Source organism: Lepidochelys kempii, chromosome 21 (genome assembly GCF_965140285.1).
Source record: "Lepidochelys kempii isolate rLepKem1 chromosome 21, rLepKem1.hap1, whole genome shotgun sequence".
Taxonomy (NCBI): Eukaryota; Metazoa; Chordata; order Testudines; family Cheloniidae; genus Lepidochelys; species Lepidochelys kempii.
In genome coordinates, this window is record NC_136400.1 from 13,431,140 (window position 1) to 13,455,380 (window position 24,241).

The following is a 24,241-nucleotide window of genomic DNA, read 5'->3' on the forward strand; positions in this document are numbered from 1 at the left end:
CATTAGGGTGCCCATGTTTTCGTCATGGAAAATGAGCTATTAGTACCAGCAAGCCAGACTAACGCAGGACCCTACGGTTCTCAGCGTCCCACTCTGACCCCACACAGCAAAATTCACTGCAGGAGGCATGATGGTGAAACTGACAAAATTGCTATTCTCCCAAATCACCAGAACAGGATTCTTGTCAGTTTCAATACCCTACAACCTCACAAGAACAGAGCAGACAGAGAGGAGGCCTGGCAGTGCAGACATGTGACCGCAACAGAGGTTCATGAGGGGCTCCTTAGATTTCAAACAGGACTGCAGTGAATTATCTCATTAGAGATTGTGAGGTATATACTTTGAGACAGTACAGTCTTAACCTGTTAACACTTTAGCATTGTCTATGCACAGATCTCAGTGCTTTACAGAGGGTAAAAGTTATCCCTGCTGTACAGCAGGTAAACTGAGGCACATTAAGTACCAGACCTAAGAATACAAACCAGATCACCCATCCCACTTTTTCTCCCCTAGCACATTGCCCCTTTGTACATTGCTCTTAGGCAAAAGAGGTCCAGGGAGTTGGTTAGATTTGTAGATTAATTTGAACCGTTCTGTGTAAGACAAGACCAGGGAGAAAGAAAGTTTTGAGATTTTGAACCCATTGTCTTCAGGGAACAACAAAATGAGGGACTGATTAGCACCTCGGCATCTCAAATCCATACAGCACCCACTGAAAGCAGCCAAGCAGAAAGGACCCCAGGGAAGTTCAGGGAGGCTGGTCATCAGCGATGGTTTCATAGAAAGTGACAGCTCAATCCTCACCCATGTGACAGTACTGCAAAGCACAGGGCTTTTAGGCATCTCAAGAAAGATCTTAAAGGGACACTCAGGTTAAATACAAAACTAGATGGCAGTGGGTCAAAGGCAGAGCTAAACAGCAGATTCCCTTGGGGGCCGGGGGAGAAGGAGAAGATGATAACCTCAAAAGGAGGCCGGTTTTAATTTGCTAGCCATGGTAATGAGCCCAATACACAGGATGTTAAAAATTCTTATATGGTATTATAACAAAGCCCAATGACAGATCCTCTCTCACTGGTGCTAATCTACATACACAGAAGAGTTCCATGGTGTTTTCATGACTCTAGCAACTGTAGAGGGAGAGATTTTTAGGTCTATGGGTGACGAGCTGGCATCTACAAGGACATGACCAGTTAATTACTGCAGTCACATGCCACCATCTAAGGTGTCATAAGTGAGGTACACCACAATTTGTTTGTGTGGTCTGTGATTTTAAGTGGACAAGTAGCTCTGTTCTTGTGCCTTCAGTAATAGCAACTGATTCACGGATCTGAAGGCTACCATGTTAGACCTTGAAACAAAACCTCAAGGAAAGAGAAGTGTTTTTCTGATCATTTTTAAATTAGACTTTAATGATTTATTGCTCATCTGCAAGGATTAATATTGCATCCATTAAAAATCATTCATATACAAAATAAACCTATCTCACCCGGATTGGTGCTAACATGCTCCCTCTGACAGAATCAAGGCTTCTCTAGGCATAAGACCAATTGTTCCCCTGTGTCTTTTTCGTTACATGGCTTATACAGAGATGGAGCCCTTAAGCTACGATTCCTATTGACACTGTAACACTGAGACAGACAAATGGAACAGAGGGGCCCCTCCCAACAGTCATGACAGAGAACACTTAGGATGGTACATAAACCTCTGTTTGGCTTAGAGTGGGAAAACCAAGCCTGCTCTGGGATACTAGAACTTCTATGCGAGCAGGAAGTGCAGAGGGAGAAAGAAAGCCGGGAGTTGTGGCATGGGGGCAAACCCCCTGGACTGGAGCAATGATTGAGCGGGAGCTTCCCTATGCTCCTGGTCATGTCCTCTTCCCTGAGCAAGGAAAGGAGAGCAGGGCCCCCAAAGGATCCTGGGCTCAACACTCCAAACCCAGCTGCATCTTGATGGAAATTCAGGTTATGGGGGGCAGAGGGGGGGAGTACATGGGCGGACTCGGTAAGGTCATTGGGAACCAGCCCTGGCAGTCTGAGTCAGCCCAATGCAGCAGTGAGTCAATGAGAAACCAAGAATCTATCAAGGGGGGCGGGGGCAAGAAAGAACATGATCAAGGAGCTGGGCAAGCTTGTGAAGAAGAGTCTGGAGGAATAAGGGGGAATTATTGGAAGTGCTGGAAGGTTTTGGAGGATGAAATCTTAATCCCGCCCGTTATCAGAAAGGAGCTATTTGCTCCCAGAGAGGGAAAGCAGCCGGGGTCGCCCATAAACACACACAGGGAGGTTCCTCAGAGGTGGTGCTAGGAATGGATCTTGTGTACTTGGGCGAGGGTGACAAGGGAGCACAGGGTTGGGTCAAGGGTGTTTGCTACACCCAGCTGCAGTGTCTCGATTGTCTTTGTACCTGTACATTCGTGAAGTGCTAGACTGACGCCATATACTCAGCAGAAACACCCTCGTTAGCTGGAGCTGGGCCTTTAGGCCACTGCAGCTGAAACTCCTTCCCTTTTACATGTCACTGAGCAAAGAATTGGAATCTGGATTGTTGTGCTGTGATCTTTGTTGAGCTAAGCCTGGAACACAGGCCTGAAAACCACGGGGCATCAGGCCCTTCCAGAGTGGGACCGTAACGTGGTGAACCAGATGAAATAAGACAACCTGCCACCTTCTGGGCTGGGGAAGGAAGAGGTGATTGGCTGACCGCTTTAGAAGACAGCAGTGCAGCTGGCCAGGGATTCCACCTCCCACAGTCATTGGCTCTGAGTGGGGCCAAGTGCTTTACAGAATGGTCCACTGACTGGAGGATTTTGATTTCAACATGACAGCTCGCCGGTAAAGCTGATGGAAAAGTTGCTATGTCATCAGAACATCCCCTGCACTCTGCACGTTAAGGGGACAGGAGCAGAAAGGGTCATCTGTGTTCAACACACGGAGGAGTTCACGGGAGGTGTCATATGCTGGCCCCTCTCTGGCCAGGCCTGCCCATGGCTGAACGGGCTGCTGCATGCTCTCAGCTGCCCGACTATTCCACAGAGTTCCCACTTGGAAACACTTTCTCCTTTGAAACAACATTTTAGACTTGGAAAAGAAAAGAAAAATGGTCTGAAGTCAAATAAGATGCAGTTTAAAACCTAGGAGAGACAAGGAGTCTGATGGGTAGGTGATCCCCATTCAGATTCAGACTAGCACCCTGAAATAGACAAGTTAACACCCACCTGGGCTTATCCGTACCAGGCACCATACCACCTTCCCAAGTTCACATAGGAAACCCGGTCTGGGGTCACACACCTTTACCCTAACTGGCCACTAGGTGCCACTCTGCTCCAACACAGGGATAGGAGCATTGCTCTAGCAGCTAAAAACTGGGCTCATTAAGGCAATTTAGAAGTTGCAGATAACTCCACACAGGAAAAAAAAAACAAACAGTACAGTATCTCAGTGTTTGCAAATATCCTGACTAAGGTGCACTGGAAAGATAAAAACCCACTGTGGGAATGAATTGCCCTTCATACTCAGGAAAGGAAACCCTTCCCATGAGTGAAAGTCTGAAACCACACAGCCAGGTTTCAGTCATAAAGCAGTAAGCAAATCCCAGGTTGTCTGCCAAGATCAGACGTACAGAGAGACGCGATCATGTGAAAATGTAAAACAAAGTGACATTAAAATCAGACAGATAAAAGAAAAAAACCAACAGCTTTTAAAAAAAGAAAAGAGTAAAACAAAATAAAATGATTTTTAAAAATAATTTCTCTAAAGTTGTCTTGTGTGGTCTGGTCCGGTCCTTAGATGTTATGGTCCATCAGTATCTGAAACACAAGGAAAGGAGACCAGAGTCAGGCAACAGGTACCATATTAGAAGCCACACCATCGGTGCGACATCTGGCACCTTCAGAGAGCAGCCATCACCTCCATGTATCCGGAAGTACTTGTTCCTCTCCAGTGCAGTTCTTCCCCAACCCTGCCAAACACCAGCTGTACTCACAGTCTGGGTGACTATCATCCAACGCAGAACTAGCTAAGCAGACAGCTGGTCCATATCCCAACCCCCAGATGGCATTACCCTGCCCCAACAAGCAGCAGGATATCTCCACACCCACATGCCACTGCAATAAAGAGGCACAATCCATGCCGCTACTGCTGGAAGAGGCCTCAGAAGGTACCAGAGGATAGATTCTTTATCCCCCTCACACAGGTCTTACCTGTAATAGTTGGGTTTGAAAGGCCCGTTTTTGTTGAGTCCCAGGTATTTCGCTTGATCATCTGTTAGTTCTGTCAGATGGGCATCAAATGAAGGCAGGTGCAAGCTGGCAACGTATTCATCTGAGAAGAGTAAATATGAAGCCATGGGCAATTGAGTTTGATGGCCAGGCACACGGGAACACATTCAACAGTACCAACAAACACACAACAGATGTTAAGTCATGTCACTTAATGCACGACTGGAAGGCACTCAAATACTACAATGATGGGCAAGGTATAAGACTCTAGAGACTTCAGGATAAGGCCAATGTAAAATCTAATGAGGAGTTCAGAGGTGCGATCAAATTTCAGGCCAAGGTACATCTTAGCAGGGCACATCTTAGGCTAGGAGAAAACTGCACAGATTTTAACAACTTGTTCACTGATTCCCAGTGTAACGAGTTCAGTAAAAAAATAGCATATTCAAGAGATTGTGTCCAGAACTCAAGTCGTTTTAGAATCTAACTTTTCAGGATCTTCAGTGTTAGCATGGAGCAAACTCTACCCCACCTGCAAAAATATCTAATATTAACGCAATGGGGTAAACAGTGCAGACTTGAATTGAAAAAAGGATTGCACATGTCATACGGAAAGCATCTGCAACTATATTATTATTAACCATGTTCATTATGGTAGTACTTGTCCAATGTATTAGACACTAAACAGAGTAATAGACAATCCATCCCTGCCTGCAGAGCTTACTATCTAGACATGATAGATGGAGAGGCAGAGGAGAGGGATAGAAGCAGACAAGCAGAATGAGCTCTGAAAACTACAAGGGCTCTCGATCCTCATCTTTCAGGATAAAAGCATCACCATTGTAAGGTCAGGAAGTAACTGCTCCATGGAGTGGTGCTTCAACTACAGGAGTTTTATGCCTTCCTCTGACAAGGCTGGCAATGGACACTGCCAGATTAGATTGATCAATCCAGCATGGCAGACCCTGTGCTCTAAGTAACAATAAACTAAGAGCCCTGAAAAGCCGTATCACCACTCAGAGAGTTAATATGCATGTGATGGGGTGGACTAGGCCCAAAAGCCCCTGCTGGAGGTCTCAGGTTCCTGCCACACTCATCCCAGGAAAGGAGCAGTGGACAGGTCCTCCAAGCAGCCTAGAGTGGTTGCAAGGAAGCAATCAATCAGAGGGGCTGCTGGAATGGCCCGTCAGCGGCCAGGAGGACCATATAAAAAGCAGCTACAGAGGCCAGAACCAAACACAGGGCAGTTCTTCACTAGAGCTGGAGGAGCGTAGATGATATTGCTGGCTGAAGGAACTGCAACACGACAGACAGCCCAGTGCTAGTTGGGACAGGGGGAGCACGGGAGAGCTCCTGGCTGGCTACTGGGCCTGAGCTTAGAAGAGCCCTGAGCTAAGGCTAAGACGCTGGTGAAGGCCAGGGCCCCGAGTAGTGGGCGGGCCCAGGTCCCCCCATAGGCCACTGGAGAAGGGCCTACAATTGGACAGCACTAAACCCCCAGAAGGGGACTGAACTTCAGCTGGGCCTCCTGACTGACTGGGGCCAAAACAGACTAAAGGGCAAAACCATTGCCTCCAGCGAGGAAGCCCGGGAGGGGTGGGGGGGACAGCCCGAAAGCAGGGCTAGGACTGATTTAAAGACCACGGACAAACCCAACCAGAGGGGGGCGCTCACGAGAGGTGGGTGCCGACCCCATTACAATGCATTAGAGGAATAAGTGGGTATTTAAATGACTGATCAGGGCAGTTACAGGCCACTGGGGAAATTATGTATTTAGCCAAGCCTCAAGCGTGCCAAGAAAGGCCACTTACTGGCAAATGTTTCTTCAGTAGTCCTCTCTTGCACTTCCCACTTGTGCAGCTCACTCACTTCCACCACCACACCTTGAGCTGATGTGAAAGACAGCCTGACCTTGGAATCGCCTACAGCAGTGGTCCCCAACCTCTCTCTTGCTATAGCATATTCATGTTTCCAGAAGAATGTGGCGGGCGCTGGACAACCAGCCGCTGAGAAGTGGCGTCATCAACAAGCGTTGCCGCTGAAATGCCGCCAAGAAGCGGCTTCTTGGCGTTGTCACTTCTGGGCAGCGTTTCGGCGGCTGGTTGTCCGGCAGCTGCGGGTTGTCCGGCGGAAGCGCTTCCTTGCCATGGCACCCGCAGGCACCGCGTTGGGGACCACTGGCCTACAGTTTCCTGCTAAGTGTCTCGGCCTCAATATTTAAAAGCATCTTGTTGACTCTCACTTTCAGTCAGAAGAACAATCAGACAGGGCATCTAGCTTAAAACACTGCTGGGTAGGACAAGCAGTGACTAGCTCTTAGGGTTTCAGGAAAAGGTTTGGGAGTGAATGGCAACAGGTCCAATCCAGCCTGTTGCACAAAACAGCCAATTCGCTTACAGTACATACGCATCACCCCAAACTTCTTGCCTCCTGCAATCTCTGCCGAACAATCGTGCACAGTTAGCTTACATAAGTTGCTCCTTATAGGAGCAGGAAACATAGATCAGAGATCTCGGTAGAGTCTGGTGAGACTGTGGCTTCTCTAACAAAGTGGCTATCAGCCTTTCCAGACTACTGTACCCCTTTCAGGAGTCTGATTTGTCTTGTGTACCCACAAGTTACACCTCACTTAAAATCTACTTGCTTACAAAAATCAGACAAAAAACAACAGAAGTGTCACAACACGTGATTACTGAAAAATTGCTTCCTTTCTTATTTTTACCATATGATTATAAAATAAATCAGTTGGAATCTAAATATTGTACTTACATTTCAGTGTACAGTATACAGAGCAGTATAAACAAGTCACTGTCTGTATGAAATTTTAGTTTGTACTGACTTTGCTAGTGCTTGTTATGTACCCTGTTATAAAACTAAGCAAATATCTAGATGAGTTGATGTACCCACTGGAAGACCTCTGTGTACCCCGGGTTGAGAACCACTGCTCTAACAGCTTTGCTGGGCCCTGATCAGATCCCTCACAGCCCTGTTGGCTGGGGACAACTTCAACTCGGGACTCAAGTAGCTTCCTTTGCTCACCCATCTTTTTAGGCAGCAAGTACACGTCTTGCTTGTAACGTCCCTCGGGAGCATTGTAGAGCTCAATCAGAGCTAGAGCCTGCGGAGATCAGAAAGGACAAGTCAGTCACCAGTACAGAGCTCACCAACAGCACGGGGCCAGAGAAGAGCTGACCAGAGGCCAGACCATAACAGGTGTGGATGTTGTGATACTGACGACATGTAGGCACACAAAAACAGCATGCAATGTCATGCAATGCAAGAGAGTGGGGTCCAAGGTCTCGCTTTTGTAAAAACCCTTTACAATACCATCCCTGATAAATGTTTCCCTTTGGAAGATAACCTCACCTCCTTGCCAGGTGACTCAAATACTGCAGGGTCCCTGGTGCTGGAGAACCAGAGAGAAACTGACCAGCAAGTCCCAGTTTGCAGTGCCCCCACCTGAATGCTAGGTAAAAGCACAGCCCTCGGACGTGGTGGAAAAGTAAATCAGTGATAAAATTATCTTTTGTAAAAATCTAAGGCTGTCAGTAACAGGCAAGGAAATTCGTTTTAAATGGACATTCATTTTAACCTGACAGTGTCCCTTTGAAAGGCAAATGACCAGCTCTCCAGCTGGTAGAAGCTCCCTTGAAGTCACTGAAACTCCACCAATTTACAGCAGTTAGACCAAAATGCTGGCATTGTACATGTTCCACCTGGCATGAAAATAACTCAGCATCAAGGGAAAGAAGTGCAGCTAATGGTCTGTAACAATCCCCCCAAAATTCCCTTCTGCAATGCCCATAGGTAGAGAGTTTCCTTTAAAACAAGTTTAACCATGTGCCACTTCTGGATTTCCCAGTGTATTGCATTCCCTTCATTTCTCTTAGATCGGGGCAGGGACTGCCTTGATTTTGTGTATGGCAAAGAGCTGAACACACAGCTGTATTTATTTATAATCCTGTTTACAGAGACAGCCTCGTGCCAAGAAACGCAACGGGTGGTGGTGATGGCTGTCCATTCGAGGTAATATTGCTACCGAGAATGATTTAAATCATTTTAACCTCAGAGCCAAAAAACAGATTTGAGAATTTATTTTACCCAAAGAGAAGTTCAAAGAAATAAATGCTCTAACAACTTAAAATGCAAACCCAAATGGTTGAAATGTTGTATGTTACAGAAAGCGTCTCCTGCTGCTTAGTGGTTATGTCGAATCCCAAGACCGCATGAGGCCCTGAAACACTAACCCCCACACCTCGAAATACAGCATTAGGCAAGGTGGGCAGTGTTGATGGTTCCAGTTACATACCTGAGTGGTGGCTGTGATGGACAGAACAAAGGTGGGAACTGTTGAACAGCTCAGATTGAGAAGACGACCCTAAAATGTCAACAGGATGAAGACATGTTAAGGACAGTGAACTCATTACACTGGGGCAGCTTAGAGTATTGAAAATGGGGGGAATTTTTTCCCCCCGATGCTTCAGATTCACCCATTTAGTCGGGTCACCAGTTGATGGAGCCAAAGAGCACAGCCTCATTACTGCCCCACCTCCAGGGGTCCACGCTCCATATCTAGTCTCACTCCCTGGGGCAGAGGTAAGTCATGCTCTCAGCCCAGCTATTTGAGAAGGTGCAGTATCCTGCTATTCTGGAGGCCCTAACTTCCCACCCAAATGGGTGAGAGCAGTTCCTGTCCTTAGCTAAAGGTCAGAGAAGCTGTGTGGTCCTGACAAAGGGAGAGACAGAATCACTCCAACTGCAAGGCCTGTGGGGTGCCCGGAAGGTTGGAGTGACCAGCTGGAAGGAAAGAGAAATGCAGTGTTTTGTAGCCATTGGGTCCTTCCCAAATCAAGACAGATATTGGGTCTGGCTTGCATGGATGGGCAAGAGCAAGCCAGCTAGTAACTGTGTTGCTGAGAGACCCGTGTGTATGATAGGTAACCCTGCACCCCTTTGAGAATAATCAAACCAAGAAAGTTCTGGCTGCAGTAGTCCATGGTTACAGGGTCCCCCACAGGCTCAAAGACCTTCCCAGCCACACAGGTTACTCTGTAGTCTTTGTACTGAGTTACATCCCAATCTCAAACCAGTGCCCACAATATCTCCTGCATGCAGAAACTCTAGGAAGAGACACAGGACCCCCTGCAATGTGATGCTTTAGCCCAGATGCTCTGCTGCAGCTTCTCTGGCCTGACTTCCAGGACATACCTCAGCCAGCAGGACCACCCGTTTGCCATCTGGCCAGATGACATGGTCCACCTGTGAGCGGACACGCTCCCAGGTCAGCTCCGGGGTACGGAGACTGGTCTGTGAGGAGAGAAACAAGCAGGAGTCAGTTACCTGTCATCCAAGGCAAGTGGATCCCAGTGGGAAGGAGGTAACCCAGGAGCATGGGACTGTCAGGAGCAGACTGATAGGCACTCATGGGCTCGCTGCTGGAAAGGTTGATGGGGCAGATAAGCGGCAGAGACTCACCACATCAATTTCAGTGTTGGAATGGCCCATGTTACACACAATGCAGCTGTTCTTCATTCGGTCCAAGTGTTCCCTGGTCACCACGTTCTTATTTCCTATAGAGAAAGAGGATGCTGCTAATATGAGCCCAAACAACTGTAACTTGTGCCTCCCGATCCCTCTCTCTATGGCTGGTGCTGAAGATTTCTGCCCCAAAGCCAGGCGCAAGGTTCAGTCTCTGCCAGAACACGACTGGCTGGTGTACTGGAGCGCTTGTACTTTCTGCTGACCAGAGGGCCATGGGTGTGGTCTCTGCACATGAGCTGGCTGTGGTCTTGGGAAGATCAGTTCCTAGTGCCTCTCCTCAGGGTGAGCTCCCATTGGTGGCTGTGGAGGGGGAGGTCACCGAGGCAGCAACGAGAGCCCAAAATGGCAAGAAAAAAGTGCACTCCCTACGTCACAATCTCACCCTTCCCAAGGTAAGGGGGAGTCCCTTTGACTCATCTGGATGCACTGAGGACAGCAAGTGGAGCTCAGATTTTGACATCAGCACAGAAGTGGATTGGGTTTTCCCCTCACCCTGCCCTCCAGTGTCTTCCCTTGTATGCTCACTACTCCCCTAGCTACGTTTAGTGCCAGAGGGGACCTGCTCGGGCATGGTCAGCTCCCTCCACAGGCTAAACTAGCAGAGGAGCTGCTCTAGCCCCCTCCACAGAGTTTTGGGAGCCCAAGCTCACAGTTCTACCCCCCACGCTGCATGTGCAATATGTTGACTGAGATATCTAAGCACAGGAATCAGTACATCCTCCATGCACAGTCACTGGAGCCCATCACCTACTTTCTGACGTGCGTGAAGCAGGGAAGTCCTATAGAGATTCCTGTTCCAAGTACACGGGCCCAGGAACGGTTCCACAGAGCTTGAAGCAAGCATCACCCACCACCTTTCCCCCCAAATCTCCGTACCTGTGCAGGTTATGACCACATCCACCTGGCGGATCACTTCATTGAGTTTCACCACCCGGAAGCCATCCATGCTGGTGAAAGGAAAAGGGCAGAGTGAGAAGATGAACCGTAACACCCCTGCCTGCCTGCACAACACAACCTGGAAAGGTGAAGCCAGGAGGGAATGCAACAGAATAGCTAAAAATCTACTCTGATCAGTAACATCAGAGGAGCAGGCTTCCCACCCACACCCTGAGTGCAGTAAGTGCAAGGTGGACCATGTGCAAAGGAACCTGTGTGAGCTTGTGGTTGTGAATGCCATGGCTAGTGAGAGAGACCTGGGAGTGTGCACCCAACACGGCATGGAGAGCATTATGGAGTCCCACACCATTCTTCTATTTTAGTTAATTTTCAGGCACCTAGGTTTCTAAGTCCAGTTGGCTGCCCTGGGCCAAGGACACAGGAGCTCAAATGGGTGCACAAATGATGGAAGGTCCCCAAGAGACGTATACTTTCTCATGAGACTAGCCATGGGTTATGAGGTTCCGGGTGGATGAAGGCTCTTCCTGAGCAGCCTGACTTCAAGTCAGCCCTCTGATGAAGCTCAAAGACCAGACAGACAGTAAAGGAACAGGTGCTCACTCAGCAGCATTTAACTCTTCATCTCTTACCAGGCTTGGAGAGCACAGATGGGGTCAATCTCGGTGATGTTGACTATGGCTCCAAGGGCTTTCAGAGCTGCGCAACATCCCTTCCCAACCTGCAATGCAATGAAGAGCCTCCAGACACAGGACCCAGGAGGTCCCCATGGACAAACTGCACCCGTTTGTTTATACAGGTGGCAGCGCTAGGAGCGAGATTCTCATCGCAGACACCTGCTTAATGCCAAGGTTCAGTTCAAAGCCTGGCTCAGGAGCAGGAATGTGCTGCATCAGCTTTACAGTAGGCATGGCTACAGGCACTTGGCCCCTCTCAGCCCAGTCTTCCCCTCCCAGAAGTGTCATTCCAAGATCACCTGCTGGCATTCACGGCCTGGGCATAGCATCCAGCAGGTACAAGGGTTCTAAGATGAATGTCCTAAGCTGTCGAAACAGCCATCAACGCCGCACAGAGGAGAGATCACAGCTAAACTTTTCTTTTTAAAATAAATAAATGCAGATCTGGGCCAGGACTAACCTCCAACTGCCTTTTTTTTAAAAAAAGAGAACATGGGTATGTTTATAGCTTTGTAACAGACCCCCTATTTTATTTAGCACGTGCATGGGGTAGTCAGTATGGCCCCATAGTTCAGCTTCTGGCATCTCATATTTAATATGGCAAAGCAGCCCTGAGGGACTACAGCCCCCAGCATGCAATGTTGCAGCTTGCTCCGAGCAGACAGGCAAATTACATGCAACCCTCGAGTCCCCGGCAGATTGCCAACACAGCCTTTCGGTTGGGCAAAGTTTGGGCTCCTTTGGTGTATAAACAAATTAGTACGCATATTCCTGGGGAGAAGAGCATTTACTGCTACCGCCAGGCCCTCCACTGCAGTGGACTCAGCTTGTAAGGTAAACACGCATACAGACAGCATGCGAATGGGGCTAGGTGTCAGATCCCTGCTTTGCGCCGTCTCTTCTAGAAGGATTTACAAGCATGACCCCCCCGCCCCATAAACGTAAATCCAGGAGTTCCGTAGACACCAGGGAGTTTCAAACCACTCAACAAGAGGATCATTTTATTATTACAGGCCTGCTTTATAAAGCCAAGGATACAGCAGTGCGGGATGCAGTCAGTCCAGAGCTCCATTCCACACCAATCCAATCACCATTACCCCCACGGCTCTGACACCGTGGCAGGCACGGTGTGGCAATTCAGAGTGTTACCAGCAACAACTGCGCTGAAATATGGCAATTCAGACAAATCTCCAAGCAAGCAGGGAAACAGAGACTTTGTATATAATGTCTCAGCAGCTTCTAGCAAGGCTTTCCTGCACAAGCATGACAGAGTGGGCGTCCATCTTCCCATGATTTGAAAAGAATTCTCTCCAGGATCAGCAGTCAGCCATGCACTGACATAGGGAAAACTGTCTAGAGAGACACTGTTTCCTTCTATTACGTATGAACTCTTCGTAACGCTCCTACTCTTAGCAAGGGTAAGAGGTCATTGCTCGTCAAAGGCAGATAAGGAACACTGGGGAAAGGATGGATCTTGACTATGCATCGCGGAGAGATGCTGCCTCACGTTCGTTCATGGAACTCACCTCACCATAGCCACACACCACCACTTGTTTCCCTCCAAACATCACATCTGTGGTCCTCTTTAGGCTACAAGACAGAAACAGACCTGTGTTGGGATTAGTCAGTTCCAGACAGAGCAGTCTGCATGGGGTGATACTCCGAAGCGACAGCTGATCATGTGACCAGACACTGCAACATTCAACTTGGACACGACGGAGTCTGATTGAAATGCCACAGAAGCCAGAGAAAGACCAATCTATCGGCATGAGTTAAAGGAAGGGAATGGCTGTGTATCCTGAAGGATTAGACTCACCCGTCCAAGATGGACTCTCTGCAACAGTACAGGTTATCGAATTTCTGTTTGGTGACAGAGTCATTGACATTCATGGCTGGGACACACAGTTTCCCAGCCTTGGACAGCTGGTACAGCCTGCGGGGAGAAAGGACACTTCAGATACCGCTCCATTAGACACACTAGAGCTCTGCACACAGCAAAGCAAACGGAATCCAAATTAACACCATGCCCCAGAGAAAGACAGGACCACTGTAACCTCCTAGCCTAGCACTAGCAATGGGGAGCTGGCAGTCCCGGATGCAAACTGCCACAGAACACGTAGATCCCCAGCTGCTCAGGCTCTCAGGACAGATGCAATCCAAGGCCAAACATTTTCAGCAGAGGAAGTGAATGCAGAGCTAAAGCATGCACCTTGACCCTCAGAGCCTAAGGCCCTTTACAATTTCTGTCACTTCCTGGAGGCAATCATAGTGCATGTGTAAACAGCAAGGATCAGGGAAACCTGCAGACCTTACCTCACATGACCAGAAAAAGTATATTGACTGCTAGTCTCTTCTAGCTACCATGCAAGAGCAGATACCATGGAGAATAGAAACAGCAGCTGCCTGCCATGAGCAAAAGAGCAGTGAAAGGCCTAAATTCTGGCTGCCCCTGGGTCCAATACCTGTGCACACCAGTCACGCTCTCCTCTACGATGCCACGGATCTTCTTAAAAACATTGGGATATTTCTTATAAACCCAGTGGGTCAGATCTCCACCATCATCCAGGATCTAGGGAACATGCAGAGAAACACAAAGGACATTCAGTCCTTCCACTGCCAGCAAGCCAGGTCACTGTCAGCTACAGAAAAGCCCCATTAAAACACGAGGTGATAGGAGGATTTCTGCTCCTGGGTTCTATTCCCAGGTGAAAGACTTGTCGTGTGGTTCTGGGCGTATAACTTGACTCAGTTTCCCCTCTGTAAAATGGGATAACTACTGACTCACAGGGGGACTGGAAGGGTTGCTTGTATACCACTTCCAATCTTTAGGTTGAGAGGCATTACTAGTACCTAAACATTGCACGTGCTCACAAAGGGGCCAAGAAATCTATGCCCCACTCAAAAGGTAACCGTCCCGGGGACAGGCTTAGACACAGCTTTGCTAAAGGGCTTGTTTCCTAGGTGGGGGAGGAAGATTGATATCAGTCAGGGAGCAGATCCCAAGAAACTGGACTGGGGGGGAACAAGCCACCCCATGAACTGCATGCGAGTTTTATAGGACCCACAAGCAGGGCTCTGCCAGGACATACTGCTGAGCCGGGGAGCATAGGGACTGCTTTGTACTCCAGTCACTGAGTTCAATCAGACTATTTTGGGCATGGCTTAGACCCCAATACATACAATATCTATAGGCCTCTTGAGACTTGCAGGAATGTATGACTAGGCAAAAGTCTCCTCTCCTCCCCACAGCCAGTTCACCTTGGCTATCTAGTCACAGGCTCTAAAACACAGCATGAAAAGCACACAATCTCTGGGAACTCCCCTTTCTGACCAGCATTCAGCCCTATTCAATGCAGAGGGAGAAAAACGTTCCACCGATACACCCAGGGACCGGTCGTACAAGAGGACGACTGGACAATGAAAACCACCAGGTAATCTAATCTATTTTCCAGCAGCTCTTGGAAAGCAAAGTAGTGCTGGGGGGGGGGGAGGAGGACAGGACGTGGAATACTCTGCGGGGGAGGAGTAGAGAAAAGGCTGTGAAATGCTCCCATTACCATGTTGGCCTGCCAACCATCCATGTTAACACAACGGTCAATGCACCACCAGAAATCATCCTCTGACTCCCCCTTCCAGGCAAACACAGCAACACCTAGGGAGGAGACAAAGTCATTTGCTGCTGCTCTGCTGGGAGGCAACAGACACCACGGCCAGGGCCTAACACATGCGAGGTTGTCCCTGTGGTGCTGAACTTCCCCCAGCTCCCCAAGTCTACACTAACATTGCTGAGAACAAGTGCAGCTGAACAGAGGTGAACAGCAAGCTCAGTCAAGGGCAAGCCAGTGTTATAAACTTGCCCTGACCTCTTGGACCATGTTGCAGTGCGCTGTTGAATAACTGTTGTATCCCACCCCAGAAATGACTGCACTGACGTGGTGGAAGAAGCAATTCCTACACACAGTCTGTAAAGTGGCTTGGGATTCCTTGAAAGGCACCGGAGAAATGTATGATGAAGTAAAAGCAAGCGCCTCTGGCTTGCCAACTGATTTGGAATACGCAGGAGCAGAAATGGCACTGGCTAAGATGTCCAGAGTATCCAAACTCTCCCTTTGTTTAGGGGTAATCTAGTCCTGGAGCTCTGTGGACTCCCTGGAATGTTTCTCCAGACATGGGGGCAAAGTGGCAGTCAGGAGTCTGGGTAAGCATAGTATTTCCAAAAACACCGCAGCACAATTCAAAACCAGGGAAAGTTGGCTTTACATCTCTCCCCTCCTGCTGCTCACACACTACTCACCAGCCTCCGCTAAGGCAGCAGCCACCTCGTTCTGAGTGGAATAGATGTTGCAAGCAGACCAGCGGCACTGAGCCCCCAGCGCGCACAGTGTCTCAATTAACACCTGGAGACAGAAGCAAACCGACAGTCAGCCCAAGAGGAAGCTGTAATGCCCGTCTGGATTCAGGGAACTCCAGCACAGAGCAGGAAGGGGACAGTGTTATTCAACCATAGACTATTTGCAGAGTGGAAACATCTGCTGATTGGGATCCTGGAGCAGCCATATTGGAAAATGCAGCTGCAGAGCACTTACACACACACACATCCACATCCACCCACCCACCCCTAGGAAGTGTGAAAATGGGGACAATTTGCTCATGTGTGTTTCTGAAATATTGAAGCACTTCCTCCCCAGGGCTGCGAAAGTTCCCAAGATTATCCGCACAGATAACAGAGCACAGGAAAAGCCAGTCTCTGTTCTTCCTCCTCCCCTCCACCCACAAAGCCGTGAGCCCAAGGAGTACTCACCGCAGTCTGTGCTGTAATGTGTGTACAGCCCACTATTTTAGCTCCAGCCAAAGGTTTCTCTCCCTGGGCCCGTTTCCTGAGTGAAATCAGAGCAGACATGTCTGTGAAAGGAACAGAGGGTTTTTAACGAGGTCTCTGTCCACCACACAGGCCTCTTTGCCAGGACACCTGGCCAGCTCCTGCACCCTACCTCTCCATCTAGTCAGACTACACTCATAGATATTAAGGTCAGAAGGGACCATTATGATCATCTAGTCTGACCTCCTGCACAATGCAGGCCACAGAATCTCACCCACCCACTCCTGCGATAAACTGCTCACCTATGTCTGAGCTATTGAAGTCGTCAAATCATGGTTTAAAGACTTCAAGGTGCAGAGAATCCTCCAGCAAGCGACCTATGCCCCATGCTACAGAGGAAGGCGAAAAACCCCCAGGGCCTCTTCCAATCTGCCCTGGAGGAAAATTCCTTCCCGACCCCAAATATGGCAATCAGCTGAACCCTGTGCATGTGGGCAAGATTCACCAGCCAGATACCCAGGAAAGAATTCTCTGTAGTAACTTAGAGCCCAGGAACAGAGCGGGGTATTTTAAAGGAAGCATTCAAGGTAAGAGATTATAATGCATTCCTTCCTCCCAAGACGGTCATCCTGCAAGCACCTTTACAATGGGAATTTTTCCACCTTCCATGGCTTGGACAATGTGTGGGTGGATGGAGTTTGAAGGCATGTCCATCATTCCCTGAACCAGCCAAGCTCCATCAAATCCCAGTTGAAAATACGAATCACCACTTTTCATGAGATCTAAAGAAATGGGCCTCCTGGTGCTACCAGTTTTACTTTCTGGAAAGTGCTTTGAGCTCTTCACATGTCGAACTTCCCCATCCAAGTCTATCAACATTCCTGCTGCTCACAAGACTGGGTACTTAAAACCCTGCATGTCTTGTCATTAATGCACCACCTGTTGGAGGAGTTCAATTCTTTCCTACATGGCTTGCTGATGCCTCAAGGAGAACATCAGGATATTTGCTGACCATAACTGAAGGTATCAGGATATACCCTGGTTTGATTTATGGTACCAAGGAGGCATACAGCCCAGTTGGCTCAGAAGACATCCCGTTACCTTGTTCAGCGATCTCAATCTCCCGGCGCCCGAACTCTGCCTGCTTGATGTTCTTCACACAGAAGTTGCTGCTGCCCTTGGAGTTGGTTTGCTGTTTCTCTCGTGGGGAGACCTCATCATCAGAACTGTCTGTGTAGGATGCAGCTAAACCAGGAAAGAAACAACATGAGAATCTCAGAGGCTCAGCAACCCGATTACCTTCTACCAGCCGCGTTTCTAATCAGTTTCACTTCCTGTCTGTCATGAGCTAGCACAACTATCATCAGCTGCAAGGGAAAACAAACGTCTCACAAGAACTTTGCATTTAAATTCTGTAATTTCTTAATGGCATCTCTGTTAAGAAGTTAATCATTCAGGAGTGTAAATGCCAAAGGGGACAAGGTGGTTTTATGATTTAGCAGAACATGAAATGTTCTATAAGGGGAGCTGCTTTGTTAAGAATTTCAAAACTACTTGAAAATGGTCAAAACAATTGTAAAGGGGTTGTTCTGAGTTGTGAGAAGGAAGCCCATAAAGTGTCTCACCCAGCAACAGATTGGCTTTAATTGCATGTTAGACGAGAGAAATGTTCTTGTTTTCAGGATGTCTGGTTTCATTGCAAAGCCCACTCCAACAGCGAAGGTACGGGCCACTCAAAGTGTTCAGGATGTAACAAAATAAGGACAGACCTGTCAGTTTCAGGCGTTAGCACAGGCTTTAGAGCACCAGCAGTCAGCAGTCACCTGGGGAAGAGGAGCCTCGGCAAGACAAAAGCCTCTCTGGCTTAGTGAAGGAATTTGACCAGTATGCAAGCTGGAGGCAATCCCCACAATTATTCACATACTGCACCACATCCCCAGCTCTGCTGAGTGCTTCCAATTCCAGATGGGAGGGACTGTAGCATGGAAACCAGAGTGGGGCTAGGCCCACACTTACCAGAGCTGTAGCTGTCAGTGGAAGATTGCGAGATGGAGCGAGACAAGGACCTGCGGCCAGTCTTGGTTGGGAACTTGCTGAACTCCTGCATGTCATCCGCAAACTGGATTTGCTGAGAAGTGCAAAGGAGTAAGAGTTAACAGCAGAAATTCGCAGGAAACGCTCTAGTGACTCATTCTGCTCTGCCCCTGGGCTCCCTTCTCTGTCCCTACTGCTGCAGTAACAAGCGAGCATTACACAATGTTCCCTTACCAGAGCTAACAGCTCTGCCTCCCTAGGAACCGAAGTTACACTTTGCTCAATAATGGCTATTCTCTCTTCAGTCATCTCGGTCAGCAGCAGGTTAATGCAGATTAGTCACCCCAAGTTACACCCAATGAAGTGAGCTGTAGCTCACGAAAGCTGATGCTCAAATAAATTGGTTAGTCTCTAAGGCGCCACAAGTCCTCCTGTTCTTTTTGCGGATACAGACTAACACGGCTGCCACTCTGAAACAGGTTAAGCAAGGATCCAGCATACTTCCCTGCAAACCTTGAAACATCTGCTTTAACCCTTCCCAGGCTCCCTGAGACACAAGCCGAGAATGATTAGAGTAACCCTTAAACCACAGAACACTGGGTGATCATCCCTTATCGGCAAACCTGCCGGCAACAAATGCACAGGTGTCACTCTTACAGCAGATTACGCATTGAAACTGAAGCTTCACACTGAGCACCGATTTGGTTAGACTGAGTAGCAAGTGAAGATGCAATGGCAAAAAAGTCAGGGTAGTAGGGAGATACTAGCTGGATCTGCGTGAACGGGGCCTCAAAAGACATTGACCCCAGAAGGGAAGAAGCATCCTGTGGACTAGAAACACTGCAATCCCAAAAATGACATTGAAGGAGGACCTGGCACACTAGGGTAAAAGCTGAAAAGTAAGAACATTTCAACAAAAAGCAGTTGACATCGTATGAATGTTCAGTTTCCTCTGCTATTATTACAGATGTTTCAATTGTAATCAGAGCTCTTAGCTGGCCTCTGCTTCCACTTCATCCAGCAGCGAGACTCAGTTCAGGACTGTATCGCCCGCTAGCTCACAAAATCCTAGTATGTAGGGCCTGAGAGGAGAACGAAAGTGCCAGGGTTAGTCCCAAGCTGCTTCAGAATTCAGTTTTTTGAACATACTGTATGATCAGAGTGAGAAAATCTTTATCACCTCAAGGTACAGAGCAAGAAAGACGTGAAAGGGAAACAAGTGCAAGTTTTGGGCACAGTATTTGAAAACCTCTTCCTCAGAACCTCTTTAAACGGGAAATAAAACTGGCTTTGAAAAGCCAGTAAATATGGTTTATACTCCACTTTTATAGGGTGCAAAAGCAGAATCCCATATATGATGATAAACCCCCCAAAGCATCCCCTGGTCCTGTTTGACCCCGTCATTGATTATGAGGCATGTGACTTAATTGTACCTCTTAGCAGGGATGAAATATCATCCTGAGGAGTGCAGATTAACAGAGCCCCCCACTGAGCCAGGGCGCAGCACAGTTAGAAGACAGTCCTGAAGAGACAATTAAGAAGTTGAGACAGGTAGTAACAGGGGGGTTCTACACAGCAAACTAGACCTGCAAAACCATTAAAACCAAAAGCTTCCTTGGATGCTTTCAGAACAGGGAGGTACAAACTGCGATGGACCTCAGGGGAGGGGAGGAACAAATGCTTCATCCAAGGTGACCCACCCCATGGAGAACCTGTCCACCCACTGAGCCCAAATACACAATGGGAGTAACACTATCACAGTCAGTCAGCTGTACTGCTGCAACCAGAGAAGTCCTGCAGGAAGCACGGCTAAAAACGGAGCAACAATCTTGGCCTGTTCGCAGCCAGATTCCAAGGGGATGAGCATCTTAGGTGCTCAGAAACCCCGGTGATGGGCATGGTATAAGAATCTGAACAGAACAGCATTAGCTAAGATAAATAGTAGCAAGGGTGCATGTTGTTGCAAAGTTGTGTGGAGAGGAGTTGCAGCTGAAGTGTTTGTACCAGGGCCAACACGAAGGGACTTCCCCTGGGGAGGGCTGGTTGGAAAAGGTTTTAATCTGACTCAATATATCTGAACATCCCACTCTCAGTAAGTGGGAATACAAGAAGAGCATAACAAGGACAAACACCTGCAAGGCTTTTGTTTTCCCGGCTTAAGAGATGTGATCAGAACAATTAAACGACCTTATAGATCATTTGTAACAAACACTGTCTCAATCCCCTAATAGCAGCTAGAACGCAGACTGAAACCCATCAGCCAAGAGAGGGAGGATGATCCAGTGGGAAAGATGCTACCCTGGAACTTGGGAGATGTGTGTGCAATTCCCTGCTCTGCCACATATTTCCTGGGTGCGCTTAGGCAAGTCACTCACTCTCCATATGCCTCAGATCCCCCATCTGTACAAAATGGGATAACCGCACAGCCATACCTCAGAGGGGTGTTGTAAGGATAAATATCTAATATGTATTTATCTGCCCCCATCACAGTAGTACCTAAATGCCTCTCAGTCATTCATGTATTTACCCTCCCAACCCTCTGTGCAGCACAGCACTGCTATTATCACTACTTTACAGACGGGGAACTGAGGCAGAGAGGTTAAGTGATATAAAATAAATAAAAGTGTGAGGCAGTACAGTGACGGGGGACAGATACGTACCTCAGATTGACCAATCTGCACTGTCACAGTCATATAGGAGACACTTGAGCAATTTATGTGCCACCATGAAACAATGGGCGTTACCATACACAGTTACAAGAGTGATTATCACTAAAAAAGGTTTCCCCCCCCCCCCGCTCTCCTGCTGGTAATAGCTCACCTTAAGTGATCACTCTCATTACAGTAAAAAGAACAGGAGGACTTGTGGCACCTTAGAGACTAACCAATTTATTAGAGCATACGCTTTCGCGAGCTACAGCTCACTTCATCTATTCAGCATGGTGGTTTTTCTCACAGCCAGGGCTTTCAGGCTAGTAGATAGGGCTTACATTTACCACACGAAGTCTGTACCACCTCCATTTGTTCATAACGGACAAGGGCTCAAGGCAAAGTAATAGCTCGAGCCCTGCAAATCCGTGGACCACTTTTGCAGATCATGGATGAACGAGGAACCAAATTTTATATCTAAAGCCCTGCAAATCTGCGGATATCTGCGGATCAGATGCAGAAACAAATTTTGTATCCATACAGGGCTCTAATAATAGCCATTTCAAACTTCTGTGCCATGTTCTTGTAAGTTACCTTGACACTGCTCTTCATAATGAGTGCTAACTTTTAAGGAACCCTCAGGCTAGTGAAACAGTCGTACTGGCATCCAGAAACCAGAGCACAACCACTTGCACTAAAAGCAGATTAAAACAATCTTAGACGCAACCAAGAAGGCCGTATGTTTTAAAGCTGTGATTGCAGAAAGTAACTCTTTTTAGCTTGCTCTTCCTTATCAGGATTGTTGCAGTTTGGTATGTCCTCGAGTCTGGATTTCCCAGCAGACATCATGTGACTTGCGTGCAGTAGGATGAATTTGGTTTACGGGAGTGGTTAAATATAGTTTACACAGTTTGCTATTGCAGTTATTTTACACTGATTTATTTTAGGTGGAAAATAATAAAGAGGCCATCACAACAACGTCCTAGAATATTTGGTTACTGACAGATAAAGAACAAACAGGTAGAATTAGTGTACTCTGTGTGCAGATCAGGAGTTGGCAGGCTGACAATCAGATGTTAAAGAATGCACTAAATTTTCAATCCAGGAACAGTTTGTTGGACTCTGTTCATGGCCTGTTGCCTGCAACAATCTTCCTCAAAGAAGGTGTGGGGTTTTTCAAGCTGATTGGAGGGGAAACTCATACACAACATTACTGACATAACTTTACGGAGAAAGATTAGCAGCTTTAAAAATGCAAGCTCCCACTTCCTCCAAGAATTTAAAACCAAGATGGGAGGGGAGTGCCCCCAAAGCAGCTGCAGACATTAAAACAGCTTAAAATGTTAGTTTGAGAATTTTCTTAGACCGAGTTAAAGGCAGGAGAGGCTTTCAGGGCTGGGAACATGGGAGGAGAAAAGCATATACATGTACTTTGTGAGAAGAGGAGGTAACTGCTTAATTTTGTCAGTCAGTGCCTGGCATATGCTTGGACCATTGCTTCTAAAGCTCTTATCCCCAGAATCATCCAAGTTCACTGTAACTATGGCATGGTCATCAAGAGAGTCATGGGAAAAGCCTCTTTCTCATCCAAGGGTGATTTCAAATTAAACCCCCCTCTGTAGGAATATTCTCTTGAAAAAAGCTTGTTCAGTATTTGACCAGAAGCAGGAGAGGTTACATCAGGGGTCGGCAACCTTTCAGAAGTGGTGTGCCGAGTCTTCATTTATTCACTTTAATTTAAGGTTTTGCGTGCCAGTCATACATTTTAACGTTTTTTAGAAAGTCTCTCTCTGTAAGTCTATACATTATATAACTAAACTATTGTCGTATGTAAACAAGGTTTTCAAAATGTTTAAGAAGCTTCATTTAAAATTAAATTAGAATGCTGATCTTACGCCGCTGGCCCGCTCAGCCCACTGCCGGCCCGGGGTTCCATTCACCTAGGCCGGCAGCGGGCTGAGCGGGGCCTGAGGCTAGGACCCCGGCTGGCAAGGGGCAGGCAGCCAGAACCCCAGACCGACAGTGAGCTGAGATGAGGATGGGAGTGTGCTGAGAAGAGGGCTGGGGGTTGGGGTGCAGGGTCTGGCCAGGAGCTAGAATGAGGGAGGGGGCTCAGGGTTGGGGCAGGAGGTTTGAGTGTGGAGCGCTTACCTGGGCAGCTCCCATTTGGTGCGAGGAGTGCAGGTGGGAATGGGTGGGGCTGTGTGTGTGTGCAGGAGCTCCCGTTTGGTGTTCAGGGTGGGGGTGGGGATGTGGAGGGTGTAAGAGTCAGAGCATGAGGCGTGGGGCAGCTGGGTATGTGGGGGGGTGCAGGAGTCAGGGCGGGGGTGGGTGGGTATGTGTGGGGGGTGCAGGAGTCAGGGCTGGGGTTGTGGGGGGGGTGCAGGGGTCAGGGCATGGGCCTGGGGTGTGGGGGGGGTGCAGGGGTCAGGGCAGGGGGTGTGGGCTGGCATCGTGGGGGTCTCCCAGCCCCCTGACCTGAGCGGCTCATGGCAGGGGGCTGGAGGGGATATGCCCTGATTCCAGCCCCTTCCCCAAGGTCCCCGGAGCAGAGAGCACGCTGCGGCTCCACTTTTACCTCTCCCCCTCTGCAGCAAGGGTCACCAGCTGATCAGCTGCAGGGAGGGAGAGAAGGAGGGGCAGGAACCCAGCCCGCTGGGGGAACAGGCGGGGAAGGGGGAAGCTTGCCTGCCCTGCAAGGAGAGAGCAGTGGGCGGAAAAGAGTGGGCCGGGCAGGATTTTTAGTGGCACGCTGCTGTCTGCCCAGGTCTGCCCATTATGTCAGTAATGTTGTGTATGTCTGCCAGGTCTGGCAGACAGCAGCGTGCCATTAAAAACTGGCTCACGTGCCATAGGTTGCCGACCCCTGGGTTACATGATGGTCTATCACTAACCCACACAGCTTCTTTGCAGTCACCAATGCTGCATGGATAATCCCCACCAGTACACCCAACCCCCTTTTCCCAATCCTAATGCTGCCTCCACTGGCAGTTCCTTTGCATCATGTTGTAGGCCAGGAGTAGGCAGCCTGTGGCATGCAAGCTGATTTTCCGTGGCACTCACACTGCCCGGGTCCTGGCCACCGGTCCGGGGGACTCTGCATTTTAATTTAATTTTAAATGAAGTTTCTTAAACATTTTTAAAACCTTATGTACTTTGCATACAACAATAGTTTAGTTATATAGTATACACTTATAGAAAGAGACCTTCTAAAAACGTTAAAATGTGTTACTGGCACGCAAAACCTTAAATTAGAGTGAATAAATGAAGACTCGGCACACCACTTCTGAAACGTTGCCAACCCCTGTTGTAGGCAAATGCCATTTTCATTCTCAAAAGGGTTCCTGTCTTGGCATTTGCACCAAGATTTTTCAGTTCTAAAAAGGCGAGTTTGGATCCAGAGAAATCG

General features: G+C 48.2%; 1 protein-coding gene across 3 annotated transcripts in view; it reads right to left on the reverse strand.

Moving 5' to 3' along the window:
• Positions 1–1,254: 1,254 nt before the first annotated feature.
• AHCYL1 (adenosylhomocysteinase like 1) overlaps positions 1,255–24,241 on the reverse strand; it is a 45,862-nt gene continuing 22,875 nt past the window's right edge. The window contains exons 2-18 of one of the 3 annotated variants that reach the window (XM_073320235.2): positions 18,167–18,278; positions 17,252–17,395; positions 16,133–16,233; positions 15,626–15,728; positions 14,889–14,983; positions 13,794–13,900; positions 13,148–13,264; positions 12,858–12,921; positions 11,287–11,375; positions 10,637–10,707; positions 9,695–9,789; positions 9,428–9,526; positions 8,529–8,597; positions 7,259–7,337; positions 4,202–4,322; positions 3,780–3,808; positions 1,255–1,266 (exon numbers count right to left, since the gene is read on the reverse strand). In XM_073320235.2, coding sequence (XP_073176336.1) covers positions 3,802–3,808; positions 4,202–4,322; positions 7,259–7,337; positions 8,529–8,597; positions 9,428–9,526; positions 9,695–9,789; positions 10,637–10,707; positions 11,287–11,375; positions 12,858–12,921; positions 13,148–13,264; positions 13,794–13,900; positions 14,889–14,983; positions 15,626–15,728; positions 16,133–16,233; positions 17,252–17,395; positions 18,167–18,278 — 1,473 coding nt within the window. In that variant the 3' untranslated portion in view covers positions 1,255–1,266; positions 3,780–3,801. Of the gene's footprint in view, positions 1,267–1,382; positions 3,809–4,197; positions 4,323–7,258; positions 7,338–8,528; positions 8,598–9,427; positions 9,527–9,694; positions 9,790–10,636; positions 10,708–11,286; positions 11,376–12,857; positions 12,922–13,147; positions 13,265–13,793; positions 13,901–14,888; positions 14,984–15,625; positions 15,729–16,132; positions 16,234–17,251; positions 17,396–18,166; positions 18,279–24,241 lie in introns of those variants that run through there. The other 2 variants (XM_073320234.2, XM_073320236.2) reach the window with 2 other exon arrangements.